The following is a 25,796-nucleotide window of genomic DNA, read 5'->3' on the forward strand; positions in this document are numbered from 1 at the left end:
TTCTCCAGGGAGACTTGCAAGGCAGTACCAGATTTAAATATTCACATGTGTGCAATCGTTATAAAGCCCATAATACAATTTACAAACAATTTTTAGCCTTGACTCCATTACATTTTTCTGGTATTGGTATTAGGAAGAAGATCTAAGAACTCATTAGAAAAGGACAATGAACCAGTGTTACTAACAGTCTGAAATTTTCATGATTAATTTGTGACTCTATAACCTTGGTGGTTTGCTTCAGTTTATCATGGAATATAACTTAACAGACACAAGAAATATTAAAAAATATATTATCTGAGACAATGAAAAGTTAATGAAAGACCTCACATTAAAGTCATTACATGCTAGTGAAAGCCCTCCTAATTAATCCTTTTCAGAATTTCAGGTCAATGTGGCAATTCATTAAGAAGATAACACCAACTTATGTCACTTCCAAAGACTTGCTGGAAAAACCAAAGCTGCATTCCTATATCAAAAATGGCTTGGTAAAACATGGCTTTTTTTTTTTTTTTTTTGTCTCTTTCCCCAAATCCCACAAATAAATCTCTGCTTCCAGGCAAACTTTCCTGCACCCTCAGTTTTAAAAAGTTAATAACACATTAGTACATGCATTTAGGGCTTCCCTCCTGGCTGAGCTGGTCAAGAATCTGCCTGCAATGTGGGAGACCTGGGTTCGATCCCTGGGTTGGAAAGATCTCATGGAGAAGGGAAAAGCTACCCACTCCAGTATTCTGGCCTGGAGAATTCCATGGACTGTATAGTCCATGGGGTCGCAAAGAGCTGGACACGACTGAGTGACATTCACTTCCCTTCACTTCACATGCATCCACTCAACAGATACATATGATACACATCTACTACGTGCCTTGAAATAATGTCTGCCATTAATGCTAATGCCATAGAGAACTGAAAGAGTGGAAAGTGGTGAGAAGGATGGAGTATTGAAGGACAAATTTGCTTTTGAATTTTGGTTGTGTCACTTGCTACCTGTAAGTCTTTTGGCAAAACACAAATTCTTTGAGCCTTGGTTTCCGTTGAGATGGTGATGAATCTCAACTAATTGAAGTAATGAAATCAAATATGTGACAACTGATATTCAGATCAGATCAGATCAGATCAGTCACTCAGTCATGTCCGACTCTTTGCGACCCCATGAATCGCAGCACGCCAGGCCTCCCTGTCCATCACCAACTCCCAGAGTTCACTCAGACTCATGTCCATCGAGTCAGTGATGCCATCCAGCCATCTCATCCTCTGTCGTCCCCTTCTCCTCCTGCCCCCAATCCCTCCCAGCATCAGAGTCTTTTACAACTGATATTGGGCACTGGTTAATAGAGGGGACCGTGGAGCCACCCTGGAACCTAGGTTTTAATCCAAGCTCCATATCTTAACGTTATGTGAACCCGGACAACTTACTCATCCTTTTCTTTGGTTTCAGATACCTTATTTGTAAAATGGGTGGTTGGGTAATATTTTAGTGTGTCATCAAATAATGGATAACATAGCGTGCCTACTACATCTGCTTGTTGCAAGGATAGGGGGTACTCAGGGGCAGTGCCTGACATTGTGAGTGTCATATAGGTGGTTGGTGACGCGTTAATAAGTTTCCAGTCAATTACAGCCATTGCCATGTGCTCACTGATCTCAACGGCCACTCTATGCCACTGCTACTCATAAATTCTGAGAAATACAGGATTTTTCATTCATTCATTAAATGCTGTGGAGTGTTAGCTATATGTCAGGCACCGGTGGGACACTGCCTTTTGAGTGGTTGCTGCCCGTCATCATAGCATACGGATCCCTATTAAACCTGATGTCAAAGAGGTATAAAAACATAGGGTGAAACCCATATTCCATAAAAAAATATTTTACACAATATAGCTTTATGAAAAGAATCTTTTTTCCTGAACAACAAAGTGGTAACATAAAATGATTTTTATAAAAGGTGTCTAGATGCCTACTACCATGCCTTACAGCTAGCCTTTCAGCCCTAGGAAACAGGGAATGGTACCATATTCATTTAAATAAAATTATTAAATCATAGCTATTTCTTAAGTTGAACGTTGGAATCATTGTAGATAAAACGATTAAATTAGTTTTCTAGTCATGTCAACATAGTGTGGTTGACTTTCAATTGCATCAAACTCCCTAAAATGGTCTCTTATATTTTTGAATCTACCATTATTATGTTTTTAGCCTTTGAGTGCTAAAATGACTATATTTACAATATCATATACAATCTGTACTATCTAAATATCATAGTTCTTTTTGACTAAAATTCCTGACCATTTGGAGAGAAATTAATATAAACTATATCTAGAAAGAAACCTAGATTTCAGAACAAAGTGATAAATCAGATTGAAATATAATTCATTTACAACTCCCTTTCAATGTCTGCCATGATTTAAAAGTAAGGAAATAAAATTTAGAAGATATCCTTTCTACATTGAAGAGAGGGGAGGTTCATGTCTATTTTAAAATGACTTTCTTATAGGAACATTGTATAGACTAAAATTGCTAACAGAAAAAACCAGAATTTAGGAGCTAAATGTAGAACAGCTGCACTAGTGATTCTACTAATCTGAAATATAAACTGAAATCTGTAGCTGATAATGGTAACCTAGTCAGGGGAGTGGAGGAGAATTGGTGCTTCTGAAATCCTGTATTTGAAGATATGTCAAAGGATTTCTTTATCAGTTAATAGTACTATTTTCTCAATATATGTAAACTCAACTCAAGCAATGAATCTAACCTAACCCAAAGGAAACCATCTTACTTACTTAACCTAACGTGCATCTTACCTGGCCTACTCTGCTATCTTATACTTTATATATTACAACACTAATTTTTTGCACCACAGTGGTATTAATCTTTTTTCAGAAGCTTTCAGCAAATGTAGAATGTCTGAAATCATAACAAGTCACAGAAAATATACATAAGGAAGTAAGGTCAATTAAAAAAAATAATCTTTCAAATTGTTTTATGTACCAATTCACTAATATCCCCATAATATCTCTCACGTAGAAACCCTGCATTTGACAGAATAGCCCTCATTAAAGATAGAAAATGTATAATTTTTGTCTAGCCTTAATAAAACTAAGAAGTAATAAAACTCTGCTTATCAAAGTTAGCAACAGGTATTATCAAAAGATAGATAGGAAGACTCCCACAGACATCATTCTAGAAAAGTAAAAAAAAATATACTTTCAAAAGTAAAACAGGATGATCTTTTGGGAGAAAAATACTCCTTCCTTATTTTGACCTAAAGAGCCCAAATAAGTAGGCTGTCTTTTTCTTTTCAATGGTGATGGCTCAGAAGCAGTAAGACGCGATGGTGGACTTCTGCTGAAACAACTCTTTTCTGTTGATTTTTTTCTGAAAGGGTGTGTTTGGCTTTCCTTACACAGTACCGTGTAAGAAGAAAGACCACTTCTCTTTTGTTAGGATAGCTGATGGGTTTCATTATCACAGTGTCGCAAAGAAATGTATATATAGGTGTGTATATATATGACAGAATACGTTGAAAACAAATTTTCAGTAGCTCATTTTTCATTCCTTGTTTCTTATGATATCCTGTAATTTATGTTAGGTAAAATCTGTTAGTGAGAAACCCACATAATTACTGATTAAACATATAAATACATTACACATGATATCATTGCTCCTATGAAAACAGCCAAAAAATGAAATATAGAAGATTTCAAAACACAATTGCATTAGCTATACCAAAGATTTTGAAAAGTTATTATCCTACAAAAATGAAAGTTCTTCTTTGGTTTAAAAACTGATAACAAAAATGTAACACTTTTAGAATATAATGTTCATATATATCATCACAGGTAGGTTCTATTTCAGTTTTCCTTTTTTTTGTTTTTGAGATTCCAAATAATAAAACTAGATGCAAATTGTTGGTTTCCTTGTGCCTTCTTTTTTTAGCTGTCAACAGATATTCTAAGTATCTATTTTCATAAACTAATTAAGCCTTAAAGTGAGGTTGGTTATTTTCTTGCATTCTTGAGAATAACTTGCAAATATGTAATCACACTCCAATCCCTTAAAAAAAAGATAGACTATATGTGTACTCTTAGGGAAAGTAAAAAAAAAAAAAAAGATATAAAATTTTGAAAAGTATATTTACTTCTAAAATAGTCTAGTTAGAGTACCGTGGTCCAAAAACACTTTTTCAGCTTTGGACATATTGACATTCCCCATTTCAATTCAATTTAAGGGCAGTGACAAGTACCCAGGGCATGGCAGACACACTGCCAAGATTTGAAAGTCCAGGAATACAAAAAACAGAGACACTGCTCCCTACTACAAGCTACTGAATATGTGTGCTGGATTAATTATTATTGGGCATAAACAACAATCATGAGGTATAAAATGAGTTCTTTTTACTTCTCAGCAATGAGGGAAGACTTCTTAGGGAAGTTGGCATTTTTTCCAAGCTTTAAGAAAGGGGCATCATTTCAACAGGTGAAGGGAGAGATTCTGTGCCGAGTGAAGCACAAACTAAAGTGCAGAGATTTGAAACCATGTGGTTGAACCATGAATGATGTTTGGAGTCCAAAGAGTTAAGGGTGGAGGGAGATGAGCCTGGAAGATAAGATAGAGTGTGGTGCCCACCATGACCACTAAGCCATCTAGCAAATTTCCATCCTTTACAGGAGCAACTCAACTGGTGAAAAAACCATCTTCTATGGGGTCAGGAGGTGATCAGAGTTGGGGGGTAAGGCTTGACCCAAAAGGGGTAAAATAATAATGTGTCATACTTTTTATATTAAATAAATTACTACTTAAAGGAGGATTAAAAAGAAGAAAAAAATCTACATCTAAGATACGTATATTACTTTTCCCCAAAAGACAAAATATCAAGCTGTTCTTTATTTGTTGGCAAACATGTCAAATGTATTTGCATTTCTGCGTCAAAAAGCAAACTGCAGACAAAATAGATGTAATGTGAAATGGCAGTATACCTGAAGTTTCTACACCTTCTCTCCTTCTCCCAACAGGCTAAGATTATCCCCACTTCAGGGGCTTCACACACATTGTTCTTTAGACCTCTGCACCCTTTCTCAGATGGTAGCCTTCAACCTGTAGCTCTCAGTGTCTCCCACCCTGTCTCTTGGCTCTGACTAGGGCCCCCTTCCCCCTACCCTTGCCCCGTGGTTCTCTGCTTCAGCCCTCTTTGTGCATTTCAGGACCTCGAGTTTTGTAATTTCTTATTAACTTGTTCCTTGCTACCTTGCAGTGACTTTTTCTCTCACGTCTATAAGCTCTATGATACAAGAAGAATCGTCTGCTCTTTTCAACACTACACAAGTCCTAGAACAGGACTTGACGCATTATAAAGATTCAATGACCATTCACCAAATTAAGAATTTTCAAATAAAATGATAAATTGTCACACATTAAAGTTATATCTTTAAATCAAGAAATCAGAATTTTAAAATTTCCTTGGGTCAGTTCCTATGCAAAGAATGAGTACAGGAGGAAAAGGTAAACATGCTTAAAAATATTTCCTAAAGAAATATTTAATTAAATAAGAATTGTGTATAGTTATATTTAGTAGTATATAACCATGTAATTATATATTAATATACAATTTACACAATATAGTTTCAACATTTATTTTGCTTAAATTAAAAATGATTCCTTTCTAATACTCAAAGGGTTTATCTACATTTTCTTCACTAAAGAATATATGTCTTTATATAGAAAATATATAAGGATAAAAGAAAAGGTCCTGATGAACCTTCCTTCTATTCTATTTCTTTTCCATTCTTCCATCAAAAATAAGGTAGCAAAAGTGCCCTCAAATATATTTTTCTTGCAGATCACTGAGGCTTGCATATCACTGCAAACTCACGAATGTCAAGGGAGCATCCAGGGTTGCAAATGTTGAAATAGACAGCTCAGATGTCTTTTTCACTGGTAAAAAGTTTACCCCCATCCTAACATTCACAAGTGTAAAGCAAACCTTTCTTCATGACTCATATGATTCAGAACATTTATTGTTCATATTTATAAAATAATCCACTGGTTTACATTTAAAGAAAACACACTAAGTTTTCATCATCGTTCATATCAAAATAATCCTATCTAGAAGAACTGTGCTTATTTACTCAAATAGATGGCAGAATTGGAGCTCTAGAGCTGGTTAAAACTGGGTTCTAAAAGATATTCAGATGAAATTAGGGGAGAAGCAAACAGGTTAAATCATGATAACGTGACCTTCCATGGAACAACAAGGTTCAAAACAATCCAGTTGGTCTTATAATACCCAGGTTTGCTGGGCAGTTGTTGCTAAGTCACTTCAGTCGTGTCTGGCTGGACAGGGCTCTAGGCTAAAGTGAAAAATTAAAGTCCATTTTCTTAAACAGCTTCAACACTGGTCTGAAAACATCATTGTCCCCAAACTCCTCATCAGGAAGTCTCTTCTCTTATAGTTCTATAATTTATCTACCTTAGAACTTCCTCTCTGATCCTGCTCAGAAATTTGCCTTCTTGATTCTAAGAGCCGGTAACTTCAATTTCTATCTGTGACAAGGAGTGGCTTAAAAAAAATACAGTTCTAGCTTTTGTTTAAAGAAGCATTGAAACTTTTGGTCATAAATCTGCAAATGTGTGGGATACACACACCCTCACATAGATACACACCTAAAACACATGCTTCTCTTACCCGTCTTTGGAACAACAGGGAACTTAAAATAAATACAGCTGGGCACCGGGAATATAATGTGCTGGACAAACATATACTCCTATTAACGTAAATATATTCTTCAGTGTTTCCTGCCGAGCCCACTTAGTGATGAAAAGCAAGCCATCTCCATTTCTCCCACGGAAACATCCCACATGCTCGCCAAACAACCTCCCCTAGCAACTGGATGCCCAGCCGACTAGCAGAAGGAACAAAAGCCTCTGGGCTTCAGCTCAGGGGTAAGTCCCTTCTGAGACTCCGGTCATTTTAAAGGCAGCACCAGAAGGTCTTGCTGGGCACTAGTTATTTCCCGAAAAATATGTCCAATGAGGCAACTATTCTCGTCATCTGACTATAGTAACTGCCTCTTTTGCCTCGTGTAATTCTTGAGTCCTTGAATCAAGACTACCACGTATGGGGTTGTCTGCCAACCCCCCTACTCCCATGCGTTCTTCCTACTCTGCGCCCTTCTCCTCGTCCCAAGAGGCGATCCCTAGACTTCAAAGTGACCAGTGCTGCCCGCTAAGCAGCTTTCTGGTAAATCTCAACCCAGCTGGCTCCCAAGGCAAACACACCCCCACTCACTTCTCTCGCACCAGCCCCCCGCCGAGCGCCTGGCGGAGATCACCACCCTCCGCCAAGGTCTGAGAGCCCAGCGGGTTTCCAAGAGCCCTGGAAACCCAGAGAGGCCAGACCCAGAAATTCCCGGCATCTCCAAGCGGACTGGAAGCAGCCGGCGCGACCCCGAGGTGTTAAGGGAGGTCCCCCCTCCATCCCCCGTCCACCGCCCCAACATTCCGGAGTCAGACTCTACGCCCCGGGCGGGGAAGAAGCCCAGAGAGAGTAGAGATTCTCCCTGGGGGGTCAGCCCACATCCGCCTGGAGAGCTAGAGGCAGCGGTGGGAACGGGCCACCCTGCGGGCTTCTGGCCGGTGGAGTTTTCAGGGGCTACAGGTTGCCAGAGAGCCGGTTCCCAGCTCCCGGGGGCTGAAGGCGCTCGGAGCGCTCGGAAGGGAGACTTGTCTGGGAGGGGAGCGAAGTGGGGGTGCGGGGGTGAGATGAGAGATCGAGGGCGGGAGGGGGGCCCGAAAAGGCCCCACACAGGCGAGGAGATGGGAGAGGGCCGAGAACGCGCCTCCCGACCGGGACCCCCCGCACAGACCTTGGCGCCGCAACCTGCGCTTCTTGAGGCCGAAGATGCGAACTTTGGAGAAGATGTCCACCAGGTTACCGTTGCAGAGCCCGCGGTTCTTGCTGGGGCTGCTCCGCCTCCTGCTGGCGGACGGCCGGTCCCAGTGTTGCTCCCGCGCCTGCCGCTTCTGGCGGATCAAGCCGCTGGCGATGGCCGCGGCCATGGTGGCCCCGGCCCGGGTCCGGAGGAGGGAGGCACGGAGGGAAGGGAGCCGAGGGACCCCGGAGAGGGACGGGGAGACGCAGGCGGCGGCTTGCCCTCGGGGAGGCGGAGAGGAGGGCTGGGGAGAGGGCGCAGGGGCGCTCAGTCCCCACTAGGACCCATCGCCCTCTCCGCGGAGCGCGGGGCCCGGCGCGCAAATGCGCCTGGGGCGCGGCGGGAGCCCGAGGTGGCGGCCGCGTCGGAGCCGGGAGTGGGGCCCGGGCTGCGGGCGCCGCCGGTCACCCCGCGTGCCGCCCGAGCCCTCTCTCCGACGGGCAGGCGCCGCCACTCGCGCGGCCTCGCTGTCCGGCCCGCCTCCCGGACGCGAGAGCGAGCTGGCCGCCTTCTTCCAGGGCAAGGAGTGGAGGAGCGGCGCCCGCAGGGTCTCCGCGTCGGTGCGTCCAGGGCGCGCCGGGCAGGACTCAGCGCCTGACTCGAGCTGCCCCCCGGCCGGTGCCGCCGCCGCTGCCCGCTCGCGGATTCTGCCGGTGATTGTCAAGTGCTTTGGAAATCAGCATCTGGAGAGAGCAATCTTCTCCCAGGAGATCTCTAATCAGAGCGCTTCGTTCCCACCCAACTCCACTCCCCTCCCGTCCCCCCCTCCCCTCCTAGGTCAGTCTTCAGGGAAAAAAAAAAAAAAGGAAAAATGGGGGAGATACAAGGATGACTTTAAAAATATTAATAATCATATAAAAGAAAGCCCAAAATGGGTGGCAGGGGGGTGGGGTTCTAAGAGGCTGAACCAAAGCAGGTGGAATTGAAGGAATGATCAGCGCGCTTTTTCTTGGATGAAAACTCGCAGGTGTCTGAGGCTCCCCGGGCTTAGCGAGGGTTTCTGGATCTTAACGTGCCTCCTGGTCCACGGAAACTCGCGGGCGCGGCTGGAACGCGAGGTGGTTTCCACCCTCCTGCCTAATCCCTCCAGCTCCGGAGCCTCTCCACCCCGGGAAGGAGGAGAGGGGAGGAGGGAGCTTGGGAGGGAAGCGAGTGGGTCCTGAGAAGGGAGGCGTCTCCACTCCCTACCTAATCCACCCAGACTCGCCGGACTATTCCTTCGTCTAGCTGCCCGGAGAAGTAGGCTTGCCATCCTGAAACCGTAGCAGAGCAAGAAGGAGGGAGGAGGGGAGGGGAGAAGACCCCACCTCACCCCCCACCCCGCCCCGCCTTCCCAGATTTACTCTGTAGCACTCGGAGGAAGAGATGGCTGCAGCTGTAGCTGCTACAGAACAGCAGCGGGGACGGAACATTGAAGAAGTCACTACAGAATATTAAGGGCGGGGAGAGTGACACAGTATTCCAGTAACAAGAGAAAGCAGCCAGACTGAGGGACACTCCAATTAGAGCTGGTGTCCCTGGGTAGAGAGCCAGGGAGCAAAGCGGATGAACTGTGTCTGACATTCAAACACAACAGCTGCTGCCTAGTCTCCCTGATTTCCTGTCTGTGTCCCAACAGCAGTTCCGTGTTGGGTGAGCGAAAATATGAAGGCCCAGGAGGAGGGGAGCAAGTGGAGGGCGCCCTAGAAAAGGAGGTTGGGAGAGAAACAATTCACGCCTGGGTGAACGCAGATCCATGGTTTCTAGGATACACTCGGAGCGTCAGAACTAGGAGTAGCTTGTGCTCCTGTGGTTTCTCACCTTTCCCTCTTTCCTTTATACTGCTTGTCATTCCAGGAAGGCAAAGAAAAGAAATGGGCGAACTAGACATCTCACAATCGGGTGTGAAGAATGGAGGAAAGAAAACTCATTTGGTAATTGCTGCTTGTAACAATCGCTTCTCTGGTAACTGCTTTAGAGCTGGGAAGAGGACAGCAAGCAGCCTGGGAGCAGTTCTGAACCAACACACACTTTGTCTTTGTCTCAGGAATAGGCGGCAAAGTACCACGCAGACCTGCAACCAGGCAAGTGGGAGAAGTTCAGACAAGGGCTGATGACAAGGATGCTAGACACCTTTTGTTCTATGGAAGAACTTACCCACAGCCTCACCACGGAAGCAATTACTGCTCAGCTGTTCTTCGTTGTATTTACAACATATTTACTAACAAGTCTCTTTGGAGGAAGAGAATTTAATCTAAAAGGAGTATGTAGATTTCAGTCCAATGCAGATCAAATTGGTTTTAGGATAATGTACATAATGTTTAACATTAAAGAACATATTCTGCAAGCTGACTTTCCCTGCCTTATTGTGTTTTATGCACCTACGAAATCTGTCTATCTAATAGCCATGATTATTAACAGGAATATGCATGAAGAATTCTTCCAGAGATTTGCAATCCTTAACCAGCTATGAGATAGGAAAAGTAAAGGAAGAGGGTGTGTTGACTGTTTTACTCTATGCCTACCTTTTCCTCCCTGTGTACATGTCTTTGTTCTTATCTTTTTACACTATGTGTTTAGTGTTGCCATGTTCCTGCTGCAAAAGGAAAGGTCATCGGCAGAGATGGATACACCTAATAAAAGGCTATTAAAAACGCACTGAAATAAGTCGTGTTGAACAGAAGAAGTAGCTTCTCCTGCCTTCCATTATTGAAGAGTGGCTATTTGGACATTTCAGACATTACAGATTGCAATTTCCTAGTGACTTTACAATTAAAGCAAACATATTTACTTATAGTAATGAGTTTTTCAAAGAAGCAAAATGTTAAGTATAGTAACCTTTTAAATATAGTACAATTGCCCCAAACAACATAACCCAGTTTGCTTTGAAAGTTTTTTTTTTAATCCTTGTAATAAATGTGTCTAGTATAATAACTTGAACAGATTAAAGCTTCTTATTATTAGAGCTGTGTTAATTATTTTCTTTCCAGGCATTTTCTTATAATTCAGTCTTCTCTACAAGTCTCTGGATTGTATAATCCATAGGAAGGTTGGTGTTTTGGTTTCTTTAGACCCCCTCCCTTCAACGTCAGCCACCTCCAGACAAGGGTGCGATTCAGCACCGCGGACAGAGATTCTGCCCAGCCTTAGCGCTGAGCGAGGAAGCAAGTTCCCTGAGCGTGGGAGCGCCTCTGATGCTCTACCTTAAAAGCAGCTTTCCACTCCCCACGCCATCCAAGGCGGGAAGGAAATTAATCCTCACTGCTTCCACTGGCATTAATAACCCACCTTGGAGCTCAAAGCCTTTCAGCTTTTTGATAACCGAGAAATACTATTTTATTCCTGATGCATTCCGACCCCTGGCGCAGTGGACTCCTCAGTCTCAGCGCATCTACGCAGGACTGTGAATTTCACAAGCCTTAAACGGGGTCATTTCTATCTTGTGTGGTTTCCTGTCTTAGCGGAGCATGGGTTGAGGGCAGCATTGGGAGAATCCCGGTCTTTTCGCTTAATCCATGCGTTTTCCTTTTCACCTCCCCAAAACACTGTTTAGTTGTTTACAGATGGAGGTAATGAAAAAAAACGCAAGAGAGCCATCTGCTGTCTTAAACTGTGATAAAAGCATGTGCAAAAAAAAAAAAACAGACCGGGTGAAAACCGTTCAGGACAGGTGAACACAAATCCATACCTTGCTGTGATTCAGAAAATAATTTCACACTCATGAGGACCTCCTTGGTGTCACTAATTTCACATTTGACTTTACAAAAGCAAACAATGAAGTACTGCCGAGACAGCAATGCCTCCTGACCAACCTGTCAGGAGTCTGAACTCTCATTTCAGACAGCCTCGTGCGTTCATTTCTTGCCTCTGCTCCATCCTGCCTGTATAAAGATCTCCAGTGAATTGCTTTAGTCTCCTTCAGCCTCAGTTTCCTTATCTCTAAACCTGAGATGATAATGAAATCTCCTTTTCAGTTCTTGTGAGATTAAAATTAATAAACAATTGTAAAGATCCTTGTCCAGTGTCTGGTAACATCCTCAGTGCTTAAAAATGATAGCTATTATTTTCATTGTCTTTCAGATCACTTACTTCTATCTTGGAAATTATGTTTCAATTTCCATGGCTTTTTGGTATCAAAATATGTGTAACCTCATGTATATTTCTCCACCTTCTAAATAGGTACACAAAAATGTTTTAAGTACTCAGAAATGTAAAAATTATTCTAAGTTTTGGAAAAAGAAGTTCAAGGTCAAACCTTAGTTCACAATTGACCAAATTTGTGAACTTAGCTCTGTAAGCCTCTTTCCCCACTCATTGAATAGTGATAATAAAAACATTTCCCTGCCTCACAGATTTTCTGTGCCTGTAAGAAAACAATTCTAACACTGCAAAGTATCACACAAGCATTAGTTCATTGGAAGCTGATTACCAACTACTTCCCTGTGCTCGCAACTCTCCAGAAGATGCCAGGTTCCCTTTGGCCCTTCTAGTTTGCATATGTTGTTCCTGGTTGCAATTGTTACAGATGCAATGTTCCTGGAACATTTTTATTGCCTCTTGCCCACACTCCCCTTGGCAATATAAAACAGTAGCTAAAATTACAATTGGAGTAAAGCAAACAAAGACTCTACTCTGCACCCTTGAGCAATTCATCTAAACCTAAGTTTCAATCTCCTTTGCTGTAAAATAGTCATAATAGTGCAATAAGGTCACTATGAGGATTAAAGGAGAACATGTGTATAAAATACAGCAGTGCACACTCAATGTGCAACTCCACATAGTGCAAACTCAATGTGCTCAGTCGTTCAATCATGTCTGACTCTTTGTGACCCCATGGACAGCAGCCCACCAGGCTCCTCTGTCCATGGGATTCTCCAGGAAAGAACACTGGAGATCTTCCCAAATTAAATGCATGATAGCTCTTGGTAATTCCTTAAATCCTCATTACTCAGGTCTTCATTTCCTCAATGACCAAGTCCTACCTTGAAATTTCTATGAAGGTGTCTGGTAGGCATCTCAGACTTAACTTGGCCAAGATTACACTCTCACTTTCCTTTCTCTAACGTGCTTTACAATGTCCCCCATCTCTGCAATGACATCTGCCTTCTGCTTGTTCTTCTGGCCCAAAGCTTGGGCATTGTACTAAGCTCATTTCTTTCTTCAGTACCTTTACGCAATTCCTCAGCAAAATGCATTCACCCTGTCATCAAAATAGATCTACAATACAATCACTTCCCACTGTCTATGTTGCTACCTGTTACCATCATCTATTGAACTGTTACAGTAGCAACCTGATTGGTCCCTTGGGATTCACCCTTGATCTTTAACATGCCCTCAACACTGTGGCCAAAGTGTTAAAGGTATAAATCCTATTATTTTATGCCTCAGTTCACAATCCTACACCTACACTTTGTGAAACCAAAGTCATCACAGTGTCTACAATGCTCCAGATGATTTGTATCCCTCATCTACCTTTGTTTGCTATCTGCTGTCATCTCTGCTTCTCTCTTCATTCACCAGTGGCTGTTCCTCAACCCACCTGGCATGCTGCTATGGAAGGGTTTCCATGCTGGCTCTTCCATGTGATTTGCTCACCCCCTTCAAAATTTTGCTTACTGATTATCATCCCAGTTGAGATCTTCTCTTGGGGCTAAAATACCAACTGCCACCCAGTCAATCCTTTCTTCCTTCTACAGAGCACTTACAACTTTAAAAAATTCTATGCATTGTTATATATGTATTTTAATATGTATCTTATTTATTTGGACTATCTTGCTGTCTTCAAACACAAATATAAGAGGGGATGTATTTTGTGCCTCATTTGTCAACTGTCACATGTCCACTGCTTAAAATGGCACAAGGCAAAGTGGGTGCTTAAAGAATTAAGAAGTTGGATACATAGACAGCCAAACAGTTAATACCAAATAAGAGGAACGGAAAATCTCACTTAGCCCAGTCTGTCAAGGATAAATTACCCCAGGATGCTTGATCTGTTTAAGCACCAAGAAATCTAAAATTCCATTTGGAATATACACAACCTCAACCTCATAAATAGGATACACAGAGACGTCTTTATACTTTGCTATATCACTTAGGCTTAACTTAACATGACACGCAGTTTGAGTTGTAAATTCCAGCAGTGATTCCCAGGGCTTACTGAAGGGAATGAGACAGATTCCGCTCGGATTGGAGAGGACAATGCTACTGATCTCCGTGGCTCATCCTCGCCCCCAACACCCTGTCTTCTCCTTTGCTTTCAGGTTGTAGATTAGCTGCTCTGTCCTCTGACTCTTTGCAACCCAGCTCCGGGAACTGCAGCTCGCCAGGCTCCTCAATCCATGGGATGTCCCAGGCAAGAACACTGGAGTGGGTTGTCATTTCCTTCTCCAGGGGATCTTCCAGACCCAGGGATGGAACCCGACCCTCCTGCTTGGTAGGTGGGCTCTTTACTACCGAGCCACCTGGGAAGTCCTGCGTTCCATTTGCCAATTGACAATATGCCCCATTTTCAAACTTGTTACATCAAATCAATCATTGGAAGCTAGATGAAATATAAGTTAGAATCATCTATAAATATAAAACTAAATAAAGTCTAAGGGAGGAGAGTACATAAAAAATGAACAGCTTTATTGACACTGATTTCATTATTAAAAAAGCCTTTCCCCCCCTTGCCTTCAGAGTTTTTGTTATATTCTAGGTTATTTTGTTGATTAGGTTGTTTAAATATATGTTTTTGTACAGTTTACTAAAAACAAGTATATTATCTCAACTTCAAATAAACAAAAAAGTCTAAAAATATATTTTGTGATACTGATTTCACTATTGAATGCAAATCCTTCTTATTTTCACTAACTGATAATCTGCCTATGTTTTATTCATATATGCCACAGCCACAGACATCATTTCTATGTGACCAAATTCATCAGATCTAAGAAATTATTGACTTTAAGAAGCATCGTTTAAGTACAAAGAAAAAAATATGTTTTATTAAACCATATCATGTCATAAATCACAAGGTGTATATCAATTTCAGAGATGTTTATACAAAAATTATTTGCATGGTAGAATCAACGGAATAGGATATAATGGCACTATGCAAGGCTATGAATGGGAGTTCTACCTTTATTAACTGTGTCGTGCTCTGTATTTTGCTTAGAAACATCTTACATCTTTTGATTAAAAAAGATTTTAAGTGCTTCAGGGAACCTGTGTTCAGAAATATCTTTAGTTTCATTATTGTCATTGTTATCTTAATTCCTTTGTCTCCCAGTGGGTCTGAATTGGAAGGCTAGTTAGGGTGGAAACAAATATTCCTCAAATATTCACTGCTTACTTATTTGATCATCTCCACCCAATAATTGACTCACTCCATTTTGTCACATGGTTTGCTTTGAATGTCAATCACTTGTGAACCATTTAAAGTTAAGGATAAAATATGAGGGCCCAAGATTGTTTCACAAATAAATTATCATAAATTAATTTCGGGTGAGCTTGGGTAGGTCATAAAGGATATATCGGCATTTATGTTTTTATTCTTTATTCTGGATTAAATAGGTTCTGTTTGAAAATGTGTGAGATAATTCTGAGAATTTAGTCAACACTAATGACCCTTTTTGATTTTTACTCATTTGGAAGAACATCAAAAAGTAATGTTAAGATGTACTTGGGACACAATTTCAGGTAGTTAATTAAGAACGGTGTGTATCCATTCATTACAGTTCAAGTTCTAAGTCTTATTTTTTCTGTGATAGTATTATTGATCTTTATTTTAGATTTAAAAAAAATCTAAATGAATGTTAAAGTGTTTTAAATTAGATTTTCAAGGAGTAATTGATTACATTAATGTTATAATAGCCTCCTTGATTATTTTTTCTGGATATATTTATTTCTAGTAGGGAACAGATTTCCATCTATTAAAAAACCTGGAAGGCATTTTATTGTTGCTTAATATTTTGACTCAATAAAGAAAAAGTGGAAACTATTGGTACTGAAAACTTGTGAACATTCTTCACTATAGAAGCAATACCAGATTGATATGAGCAGATGGCTTAGCTTTATAAATCTAATGTATTTTTTAAATCTGACTAATACGCTGTAAAAATAGTCTCAGTGCTTTCCAGTCTCCTTATATTAAAATGAACCTGAAACATACATAGCATTCATTTCAGAACTGAAAGTATTGACTTATGCTTCCTCACTCTAATAACATCAATTTAACCATTAACCAGTGAACTGGGTTTTTGAAAAGACTATTAAATATTTCAACAGAAAAAAATATTATTCAGTTTTCAACAAAATGAGAAATGAACTTGAATTTATATTCTCAGCACAAAGAGTCTGTGTGCACATATGATATAACCTTATCAGAGTATCACATTGTAACCAATTTCTATTCAACGATTACTACAATGGTCTCTTCCATTGCTGTGAAAGGTTCTAGGTTAATTATGTTCTTTGTATGTAGTAATAAATGTGAGTGAAAGTCATTCAGTCGTGTCTGACTTTTTGTGATCCCATGGACTATACAGTCCATGGAATTCTCCAGGCCAGAATAGTGGAGTGGGTAGCTGTTCTCTTTTCCAGGGGATATTCCCGACTCAGTGATTGAACCCAGGTCTCCTGCGTTGCAGGCGGATTCTTTACCAGCTGAGCCACCAGGGAAACCCAGTCATATATGAGCACAGATGCACATGTTTGTATTTGTGTTTAGTAATATACGGGCTAAACACAAACATGAACATGTGCACCTGTACACATGTGCACACGCATGCCCACGCATGCATGTGCCAAAGCACATGACTGAACTCCTGGTGCTGGTAAAGGTCATCAGAAAGCACCAGTGATTTCTGAACACAAGTGATTGCAAACTCCCCATTTAAGAATCTCAAAACACTATTTTCATCACTACCCCAAGAGTGTAGACCATAGCTATGTAATTTCAGTTTTGAAATTTTTTTTCAATAACAGTGAAATAGAAATTAGGAATAAATTAGAGTGTAGGTTTAGGTCATAATTCTTTGAACACAAATTGAGAGTATGTCTCTCTCAATACACCCAAGTAATATTTGTGTAATAGTCTGTGAAGAACTTTTACATGTACTGAAGTGGGTGTCGTGATCTCTGTTTAGGGGAAATGTTAAGCCTCACAGATGATAAATGACTGTTATGTTTACAGTGCTAGAAAGAAAGAAACAGATCTTAAGTATATCCTTTTCCTACAAAGCTACCTCCATCCATCTACTTAAAATGTGACCGCTGTCACAGCACCAAGTCTAGGATGGGAAAACTTAAATGGGATTTGAGGACTTTCAGCAGTTTTGTGGATGGATTTGGATTATCTGTGATTCCCCATGAATTTTGTACTAAAGGGAAAAGAATGTGGGCATGTGCATTTTGGGGGTGGCTTCCCAGGTGACTCAGGGGGTAAAGAATCCATCTGCAATGTGGGAGACCTGGATTTGATCCCTGAGTGGGGAAGATCCCCTGGAGGAGGGCATGGCAACCCACTCCAGCATTTTTGTCCGGAGAATTCCATGGACAGAGGAGCCTGGTGCACTCCATGGGGTCCATGGGGTCGCAAAGAGTCAGATATGACTGACTAAGCATACACATGTGCATTTTTAAGGAACCTGGGTTCACAGATGAACAGAATTCATCCAATTCTCAAAGTGACTTGTATTCAAAGCAGGAATAAAAAATCACAACTGTAGAGGGAGACAGAGAAGGAATGAGCACACAGCATCCAATACTACATTGCTGACTATGAAAGTAATACGTACTCATTAAAAAATTGGAATATAAAAACAAATGATAAATAAAATCACCTCTAATCTTGACATGAAAACCTGGGTGTATTTCTTCTGGTTAAAAAAAAAAAAAATCACTTTACAGCAAAATTTGCTCTCATTTTTTGGCCACAGTTTAGTGACTGAGAAGATGCAACTGATGCAAAAGCCAGTGTATCAAACTTCATACACTTTCACTACATGACCTGGAAGTCCATCAGAAACTAGTATATTCTACATGTCTCTAGAAACTCTTTAAACTCAAGAGATCAGTTCAGTTCAGTCACTCAGCCGTGCCCTAGTGATGACCTCGGGCTCCCCCAGATAACCCGGGATCATCTCCCATTTCAACAACTTTAACTTAATCATATCTGCTAAGTCTCTTTTACCATGTAAACATATTCATAGTTAGAGATTAGCGATAAGGACTCAGACATCTTTGAGGAGTGTATTATTCAGCCTACCACGACTTGTTATCGTCGTTTAGTTGCTAAGTGGTGTTTGACTCTGCAACTCCGTCGACAGCAGGCAGCTCTGTCCTTCACTATTGGCTGGAGTTTGCTCAAACTCATGTCCATTGAGTCGCTGATGCTATCTAACCATCTCATCCTCTGCTGCCCCCTTGTCCTTTTGCCTTCAACTTTTCCCGGCATCTGGGTCTTTTCCAACGAGTTGGCTCTTCACATCATGTCGCCATGCCTACACGCCATCTAAAGCACGTGAAAACAGATCCCTGCCTACCATTTGACAATCACACCCCAACCTCACAGCTATGGACAAGATAGCTGCTCCAGAATGCCAGTTTTTAAATGAGAGCGCTGTTTCGTACAAATGAAATTTTTTAAAAAAACACCAGCGGTTTACTTGATTGAATATGACTAGCACTGGCTTCTGCAGTCCTGTTGCTTTAGTCCCTGTTCAGAAAGATGTCTTGTTATTTGCTGGGCTTCTCTGATACCACCTACTTACCTGAATGTCTTATGACTTTAATTACTGCATCTCTCAGGAAAAAAAAAAAAAAAAAAGCATAGCAATTCTCAGACGTTGCAGACATAGAGCCATTTTGTTCCCCTGTGGGTTGTGAGGATGCATTTTCCAAGTCCCATATAAATCCATGAAGAATTAAATTTCTTGAGTTTACAACATGCCTTTCATTGAGATTTAGGACCATAGAAAGGAGCTGAATAAAACTAAAGCTAGACGTGTGATGCAGTGCAAGATGAGATTTAGGGCCTGAGGCTATCATCAAATGAAGGAAATAGATTCAGAAAATCTTTTTTTTTTTTCCTTTTCTCCATTCCATTTTCATTTTTATTTAGCTGTAGGGGTAGTAGATAATTGCTATTTCCTTTTAGAAATGTAGACTAGCTCCTTAGGTAAGAATTTGTGTTCCCTGGGGATTTGACACTGACCGCAAATGAAGGGTATCATTCAAGTCAAAGATTTTTAAAGGAACTCGGAAATTTTTCAGTGAGTTTGATGTGCACAAAGGAAGGAATTTCAGAGAAAAAGAGTAACTTCAGGCAGAACATCATGGAGAGTTTTAAATTGACAAATTCTGTTCTCCTATTCTCTAAATGCCTCTTAGCTCAATCTTGTGCCCTTTCCCTCCTTTTCATGTTGTCACTCACTTTATTTTCCTCTGAGTCCCTACAGAGACGTGAAGCTAGTTTCCAGAGATGAGAGTACCCAATGCTTGCAAGAAATCTTTAGCTATCAGTCTGGAATAAGGGCCATTCTACTTTGCAGACAAATATATATAATTTTGAAACACTGACGCATATCAACACATGGATCTCTTCCCAATGAACAGAGATAAAGGGTCCAGGCAGAACTATTCCTTCCCCAGATGCTTAGCTGGTGCAGCCACCTGGGCTAAAGAGGAGAGAACTCTGGCCACGCTCACCGACCTCTGTGCATCTCCCCCTGGGCTACGTCGCTCAGTTTTGTCCTACTCTTTGTGACCCTATGGACTGTAGCCCACCAGGCTCCTCTGTCCATGGGATTCTCCAGGCAAGAATAATGGAGTGGGTTGCCATGCCCTCCTCCAGGGGATCTTCCCAACTCAGGGATCAAACCCATGTCTCTTACGTCTCCTGCATTGGCAGGCGGGTTCTTTACCACTAGTGCCGCCTGTTCAGTACAGTTCAGTCACTCAGTCATGTCCCACTCTTTGCAACCCCATGGACTGCAGCACACCAGGCCTCCCTGTCCATCACCAACTCCCAGAGCTTACTCAAACTCATGTACATTGAGTCAGTGATTCCATACAACATCTCATCTTCTGTCGTCCCCTTCTCCTCCCACCTTCAATCTTTCCCAGCATCAGGGTCTTTTCTAATGAGTCAGTTCTTTGCATCAGGTGGCCAAAGTATTGGAGTTTCAGCTTCAGCATCAGTCCTTCCAATGAATATTCATGACTGATCTCCTTTAGGATGGACTGGTTGGATCTCCTTGCAGTCCAAGGGACTCTCAAGAGTCTTCTCCAACACCACACTTCAAAAGCATCAATTCTTAGGCACTCAGCTTTCTTTATACCAACCACATCTGTACATGACTACTGGAAAAACCATAGCCTTGACTAGTCGGACCTTTGTTGGCAAAGTAATGTCTCTGCTTTTTAATATGCTGTCTAGGTTGCTCATAACTTTTCTTCCAAGGAGCAAGTGTCTTTTAACTTCATGGCTGAAGTCACCATCTGCAGTGATTTTGGAGCCCCAAAAGATAGTCTGTCACTGTTTCCATTGTTTCGCCATCTATTTGCCATGAAGTGATGGGACCAGATGCCATGATCTTAGTTTTCTGAATGTTGAGCGCCACCTGGGAAGCCCATAAAATGGGCTTAGTGGGCCTCTCCAGAGATTTAGTTCTAACAGGACACGTCTCAGATGTGTTCATCTCAGGGATTTTTGAGTATAAACTGGCGACAACAATTTGACGTGACTTTACACTATGAGGTTCCGGTTTTAGCCCCTGAGGCCCTGCTACAGGAGTGAGAGCAGACACTCAGGTGCTGCCTTCTGCTTTTCATGTCGCCGAGGCAATGATACACCAGGAGTCCTATTCCAGGACCTTTGTTGTAACTTCTTCACTGCCTCCCATGGGGGCACTGTACCCTCCACTTCTGGAAACTCACTTCCACCGACTCAGCTTCTGGGGATGATCTCTGCCTCCCAAGCACCCAACCACCCCAATGCAGGGCTCCGGACCTCAGGGCATTGCCTTCCAAGAGCCTGACACATGTCAACAATTTTTTTGTTGTTGTGTTTTGAAGACATACACACTACACTGACTCAATGTACATGAATTTGAGCAAACTCCAGGAGGTGGTGAAGGACAGGGAAGCTTGGCATGCTATAGTCCGTGGGGTCCCGAGAGTCAAATATGACTCAGCAACTGAACAGCAACAATGCTATTACTTAGATAATCTGAGTTGTCTACGAATCGCTTCATCTGACATTGGCAAGGTCAGCTCCCTTCAGTTAAGATTTTCATTAAAAAAATTTTTTTAGACATAAAGGCATATGTCTTCATTTATATTATCAGCCTTCATTCATTCATTCATTCATCCACTCAATAAACATATCTACTGAGCACTAACTCTCCATCACTAAGCTTGACCCAGTATTTAGATATTAATAAAAAGCAATTTTACCCTCAAGCAGCTCAGACTATAGGGGAAGATGGCATATACATAAGTGGGACTGAGTGTTAGACAGTCAGAGTGTGAAGCTTGCACAAGGAGAGTGGAAAGAGAGTGAGTCTATCTGGTGTGGGTCAGGAAGTGTCTCCTGGAAACAGCCACGTGGCAAGCTGAGATTTAAAAGCAGGTGTTCTACCAGGTACACAAGAGGGGCTTGGGGACTCCAGCAGGGAAGTGTTAAAGGAGAGAAACCCCAAGTTAAGACACAGCTTAACATGTGAATTCAGTGAAAATGGTTTTGTACACCAAAAGTCCCCAGTTTGTGTTGGTGGCAAGAGTATGAAGAATCTTAGCTGGCGATCACGTTAGGAGTCATTGGGGAACTTGCACCAGCTTTAGAATCAGCTGAGCATATAAACAATATGTAATGATTCATGGAGTATTGTCTTTCCATGTATGTTTGCAATATGAACCACTCGCTTCCTGGAGTATTTGCACGTCATCTCACAATTCTCACCTGCTCTTTATCCACACTTCTCTATTAACCTGAGAGCCAGGGTCACTGGAGTTAAACTGTATACAAAATAGGATATGTGTGATATATGTCATTAAACATACACACACACACACACACACACTCACACACACACACATGTATCTGCTGTTGTTCAGTCAGTAAGCCATGTCCAACTCTTTGTGACTCCATGGACTGTAGCCAGACAGGCTCCTTGGTCCATGGGGTTCTCCAGGTAGGAATACTGGGGCGAGTTACCATTTCCTTCTTCAAAGAATCTTCCCGACCCAAGGATAAAACCCTCATCTCCTCCATTGGCACGTGGATTCTTTATCACTGAGCCATCTAGGAAGAACTATATGTATATATAAACTGAAGGGCAATATTAACTGTTTATCAGTGGATGGTGGGGTACACTTTTTATATTTTATTCTTTGTACTTTCCCCCCAATATTTTACAAGGAACATGCACTAACTTCCTAACCATAAAAGGTTGCTTTAAAAACAAAACAAAACAAAACAGAGATGTTGACTTTAGAAGGAGGAGGAGGACATCACATATACCAAGGGGAAAGAAAGTCTCACGTTTAGCGGGGGATATCATTATCCTAGCTGTAGATGTCATTAGCTGATTAGATTGTTCTTCCTTCTAAATTGCAATTAGTCTTATTACTCCTTTTAAGGTGAGAGCATATTCTATTTATATGTAGCAAAAGCCTTGTGTTCAGAATTCTTAAACATCAACATCTTTCCCTTTCTTCTTTGTTATAAAATTTTTCTGTTCTCACAATCACTCTAAGAACACAAATAAAACCATGAAAAGAGTGACATCTTTGTCCTTGAAAAATCAAGTTGCAATCTCTAAGACAACCTCCACTCAGGGTTTAGAGTGTTTACCAAATCTGACGTCATAAAGAGCAAAATTAATTTCCTGTGATAAACTATTGGTCTTTTTATGACCTTGCCTTGGCTCCTAGATGAACAGGTCCAATTTTAATTACAACACACTTATGTCCCCATATTCCAGTATTAATGCTGTGCTGGTAAACACAGAAATGCAACTTGGTCACTGGGATATCTGGTTTTCATGATGCTCTCTCTGTATTGTGATTCAATCATTCAGTCATTTTCTTTTTACCTTACAGGGTATCGTGTGCATGTATGCTCAGTCACTTCTGTCATTTCTGACTCTTTGTGACCCTATGGATGCTCCTCTGTCTACAGGCTTCTCCAGGCAAGAGTACTAGAGTGAGCTGCCATGCCTTCCTCCAGGGGATCTTCCAGACCCAGGGATCGAACCTGCATTTCCTGCATCTCCTGCATGGCAGGCAGATTCTTTACTGCTGAGCCACCACCCTTCTGCTCAAAATTCCCATAAAGAGGCTTTAAATCACCTAGTCCTGTTTTATCTAATAACACTGCCCAGAGGATACCTGGTTTCCATGGGCACCCTCCAGGGACTGAGGACCCAACAGGCCCAGAGTCACCCTCTCCTTTCCAGGTGGCTTGAAATTTGGAAGGTCTTTCTCGGTATTGGGCCTGAAGCCTGATCGAGTACAGCTCACTGGAATAAAACATGTTTCCCTTTTCCACGTAACCCTCTTTGAGTATTTTATTACAATGCAGGCCCTCACAGTTGATTTCTGTCCCTCTAGTTTTCATGCTTTTAATGACATTGACACACCCATGAGAGCTGTCGCCAAGGTCACACAAAACTTGCAGGGTTTTTTCTGCTCATCTGTTGACTTTTTCTGCTTGCTTCTGGAACTCAAGTGAACCCTTCCCCTCTTGACATCTCTGCTTCTCGCCCGCGGCTCCCTAAGTCCTATATCCACCCTCACGTTCTTTCAGTGCCAAGCCTGAACACCCATGTTTTCTCTTCGCCTTCCATTGGCAACTCAGTTAGTAGTCAACACTCACTGTCCTTGGCACTTCTTCTGAGAATAGGTTTTGATGTTCTCTTTAGTTGCGAACACTGAGACTTCTAAACAAAGCTGTGTTTATCTAAATTCTCTTAAATCCTTTGGACTGTCTGCTCACCTCTCCACTCCTCCACTGTGTGTGAACAATGAGGGAGATTTTTTCAGCTTCACTAAGTCAGGACCTTGTCTGCCTTGCCCACTGCTCATGTCTGATGCTCCCAGAGCCTGCCATCATGCTTGGCCCCAGAAGGGATTCAGGGATGAGTTGTCCCATAACTTTGGAAGATAAATTTGCTCTGAGCGAGCTGGACAGAGTGCTAATGGCCATGTTAAACCTTCGGATCAGAAATGCACACTGTAGAGACATGTGGAGCCCAGATCTCAGGGTCTGTGTCCTTCACTGGGGTGGGGGGGGGGGGGCGGGTCCCATGTGGCACTAGTGGTAAAATAACTGCCCGCAAGTGCAGGAGACATAAGAGACCTGGGTTTGATCCCTGGATTAGCAATATCCCCTGGGGGAAGGCATGGCAACCCCCTCCAGTATTCTTGCCTGGAGAACCCCATAGACAGAGGAGCCTGGCGGGCTAAGTCCATAGGGTTGCAAAGAGTTGGACATGAATGAAGTGACTTAGCATGCATGCATGCAACCTTCGCTGAGCGGAGGGTCAGAAGAACAAGGTTGATCCAGCCTGACTTTCCCTTTAGACCCTATGTCTTCTTCACATTATTTCCTATATAAATTAGATTGCTATTTTAGCCCAGTGGATCTCCGTAGTTGCTGTTCATGGAATCACAGAGGAAACTTTTAAAAAATATCTCTGGGGGGTGGGGGTAAGTCCTGAGTACAAGAACCTTCTCTAAAGCTCTCCAAAATCCACTACAAATATGGTATTATATAAATGATCAGAACAATCCATTACAATTAATAGTGTATCTTTTCAAAGATTTTTCTGGAAGCATATTATTTGTTTCATTTGTCAACTTATAACCTTGCTTGCAATTTTTCTCTTAGTGTATGGGGGAAAAAAAGTCCTTTAATGGAAGACAGTCTGGCCTTTATTTTGAGCCCATTGGAAAAGAGGCAGTTGTTCTTTCCATGATTTTTAAGAAGGAAATCATAAGTGCATAAATAAGCCATATCATCCCAGAGGAAAATTTGGTTCTTGGATCTCTAGTAACTACCAGCTGAGTTAAAGCAAGCTACAGGCAAGTTTTCTGAAAGAAAAGAGTTATTTGTGTTGTTGTTTCTGTAATTGAAGTTATTAGTCAGTCAGTTGCCCTTAGCCACTTTTGTTAAGCTGCTGCTGCTGCTTTTTTTTTTTTTTTAATTACAATAAAATAAATTTGAAAAATCACCTAAGAAGAATTCTAAGGGCAAAAATCAGATTCTAAAATTCTAGTTGAAACATTTTTATTCAGTGTTTAACATAGGGGGCAAATTTAGAAGGAAGAAAAAACTGCAACCAAGTGATTTTGGGGTCAGCGTTACCGAGGAAGAAAAGAGAAGTAGAGGGAAGGGGGAACAGCTAACTGCCTCTCATGACCCTGGAGTCCTGGTTTCCCTCTTCTGTTTCTCTTTCCTTTTTTTTCAAGTTCTTTTTAGCCTTAATTTTTCACTGTATCCACCTCCATCTTTCTTAATTAAGGAAAATAACTAAATGATCATGAATAATATTGGTGATATTTTACATGTTTTCTTATTTTCATTCTAAAAGCTGAGTCATTTCTATTTCTCAAAACGTTCAAACAGATACATTAAAACTAACCAAAACTAACCCCAACTCCTTCTTTTCCTTAAAACATGGTTTGTATGTGTCTGTGGTCAGAACCCACTCTCTGCACACCTCTAACTTCCCATTGTGAATAGAGCAAATGCTTTAATAGGCATAAATCAGAAATTGACTAATATAAGATTTTCAGATTGCCTCGCAAGTATGTTTGTTGAATCAGATTGAACTAATGTTACTAATTATACATTGGTGTATTTGCCTAATTAGTTTGTGATTGTAGTTTCACATATTATTT

The 25,796-nt window shown here is 41.5% G+C and overlaps 1 protein-coding gene and 1 long non-coding RNA gene across 6 annotated transcripts in view; one reads left to right on the forward strand and one right to left on the reverse strand.

Moving 5' to 3' along the window:
* Positions 1 to 25,796, reverse strand: part of FGF14 (fibroblast growth factor 14) — a 634,217-nt gene that overhangs the window by 153,655 nt on the left and 454,766 nt on the right. The window contains exon 1 of one of the 2 annotated variants that reach the window (XM_070800452.1): positions 7,863 to 8,322. The exons of the other annotated variant lie outside the window; for it this stretch is intronic. Coding sequence (XP_070656553.1) covers positions 7,863 to 8,055 — 193 coding nt within the window. The 5' untranslated portion in view covers positions 8,056 to 8,322. Of the gene's footprint in view, positions 1 to 7,862; positions 8,323 to 25,796 lie in introns of those variants that run through there. 2 annotated transcript variants of the gene reach the window in all.
* LOC109566936 (uncharacterized) lies at positions 7,474 to 10,791 on the forward strand. 4 transcript variants are annotated; one of them, XR_011569808.1, is made up of 4 exons: positions 8,768 to 9,560; positions 9,765 to 9,841; positions 9,955 to 10,170; positions 10,488 to 10,791. It is a non-coding gene; the product is annotated as an uncharacterized lncRNA (long non-coding RNA). The 4 variants fall into 4 exon arrangements; XR_011569807.1 differs by lacking the exons at positions 8,768 to 9,560; positions 10,488 to 10,791 and adding an exon at positions 7,474 to 7,926 and having other exon boundaries at positions 9,955 to 10,259; XR_011569806.1 differs by lacking the exons at positions 8,768 to 9,560; positions 10,488 to 10,791 and adding an exon at positions 8,359 to 8,581 and having other exon boundaries at positions 9,955 to 10,259.

This window comes from Bos indicus, chromosome 12, assembly GCF_029378745.1.
Source record: "Bos indicus isolate NIAB-ARS_2022 breed Sahiwal x Tharparkar chromosome 12, NIAB-ARS_B.indTharparkar_mat_pri_1.0, whole genome shotgun sequence".
NCBI lineage: Eukaryota > Metazoa > Chordata > Mammalia > Artiodactyla > Bovidae > Bos > Bos indicus.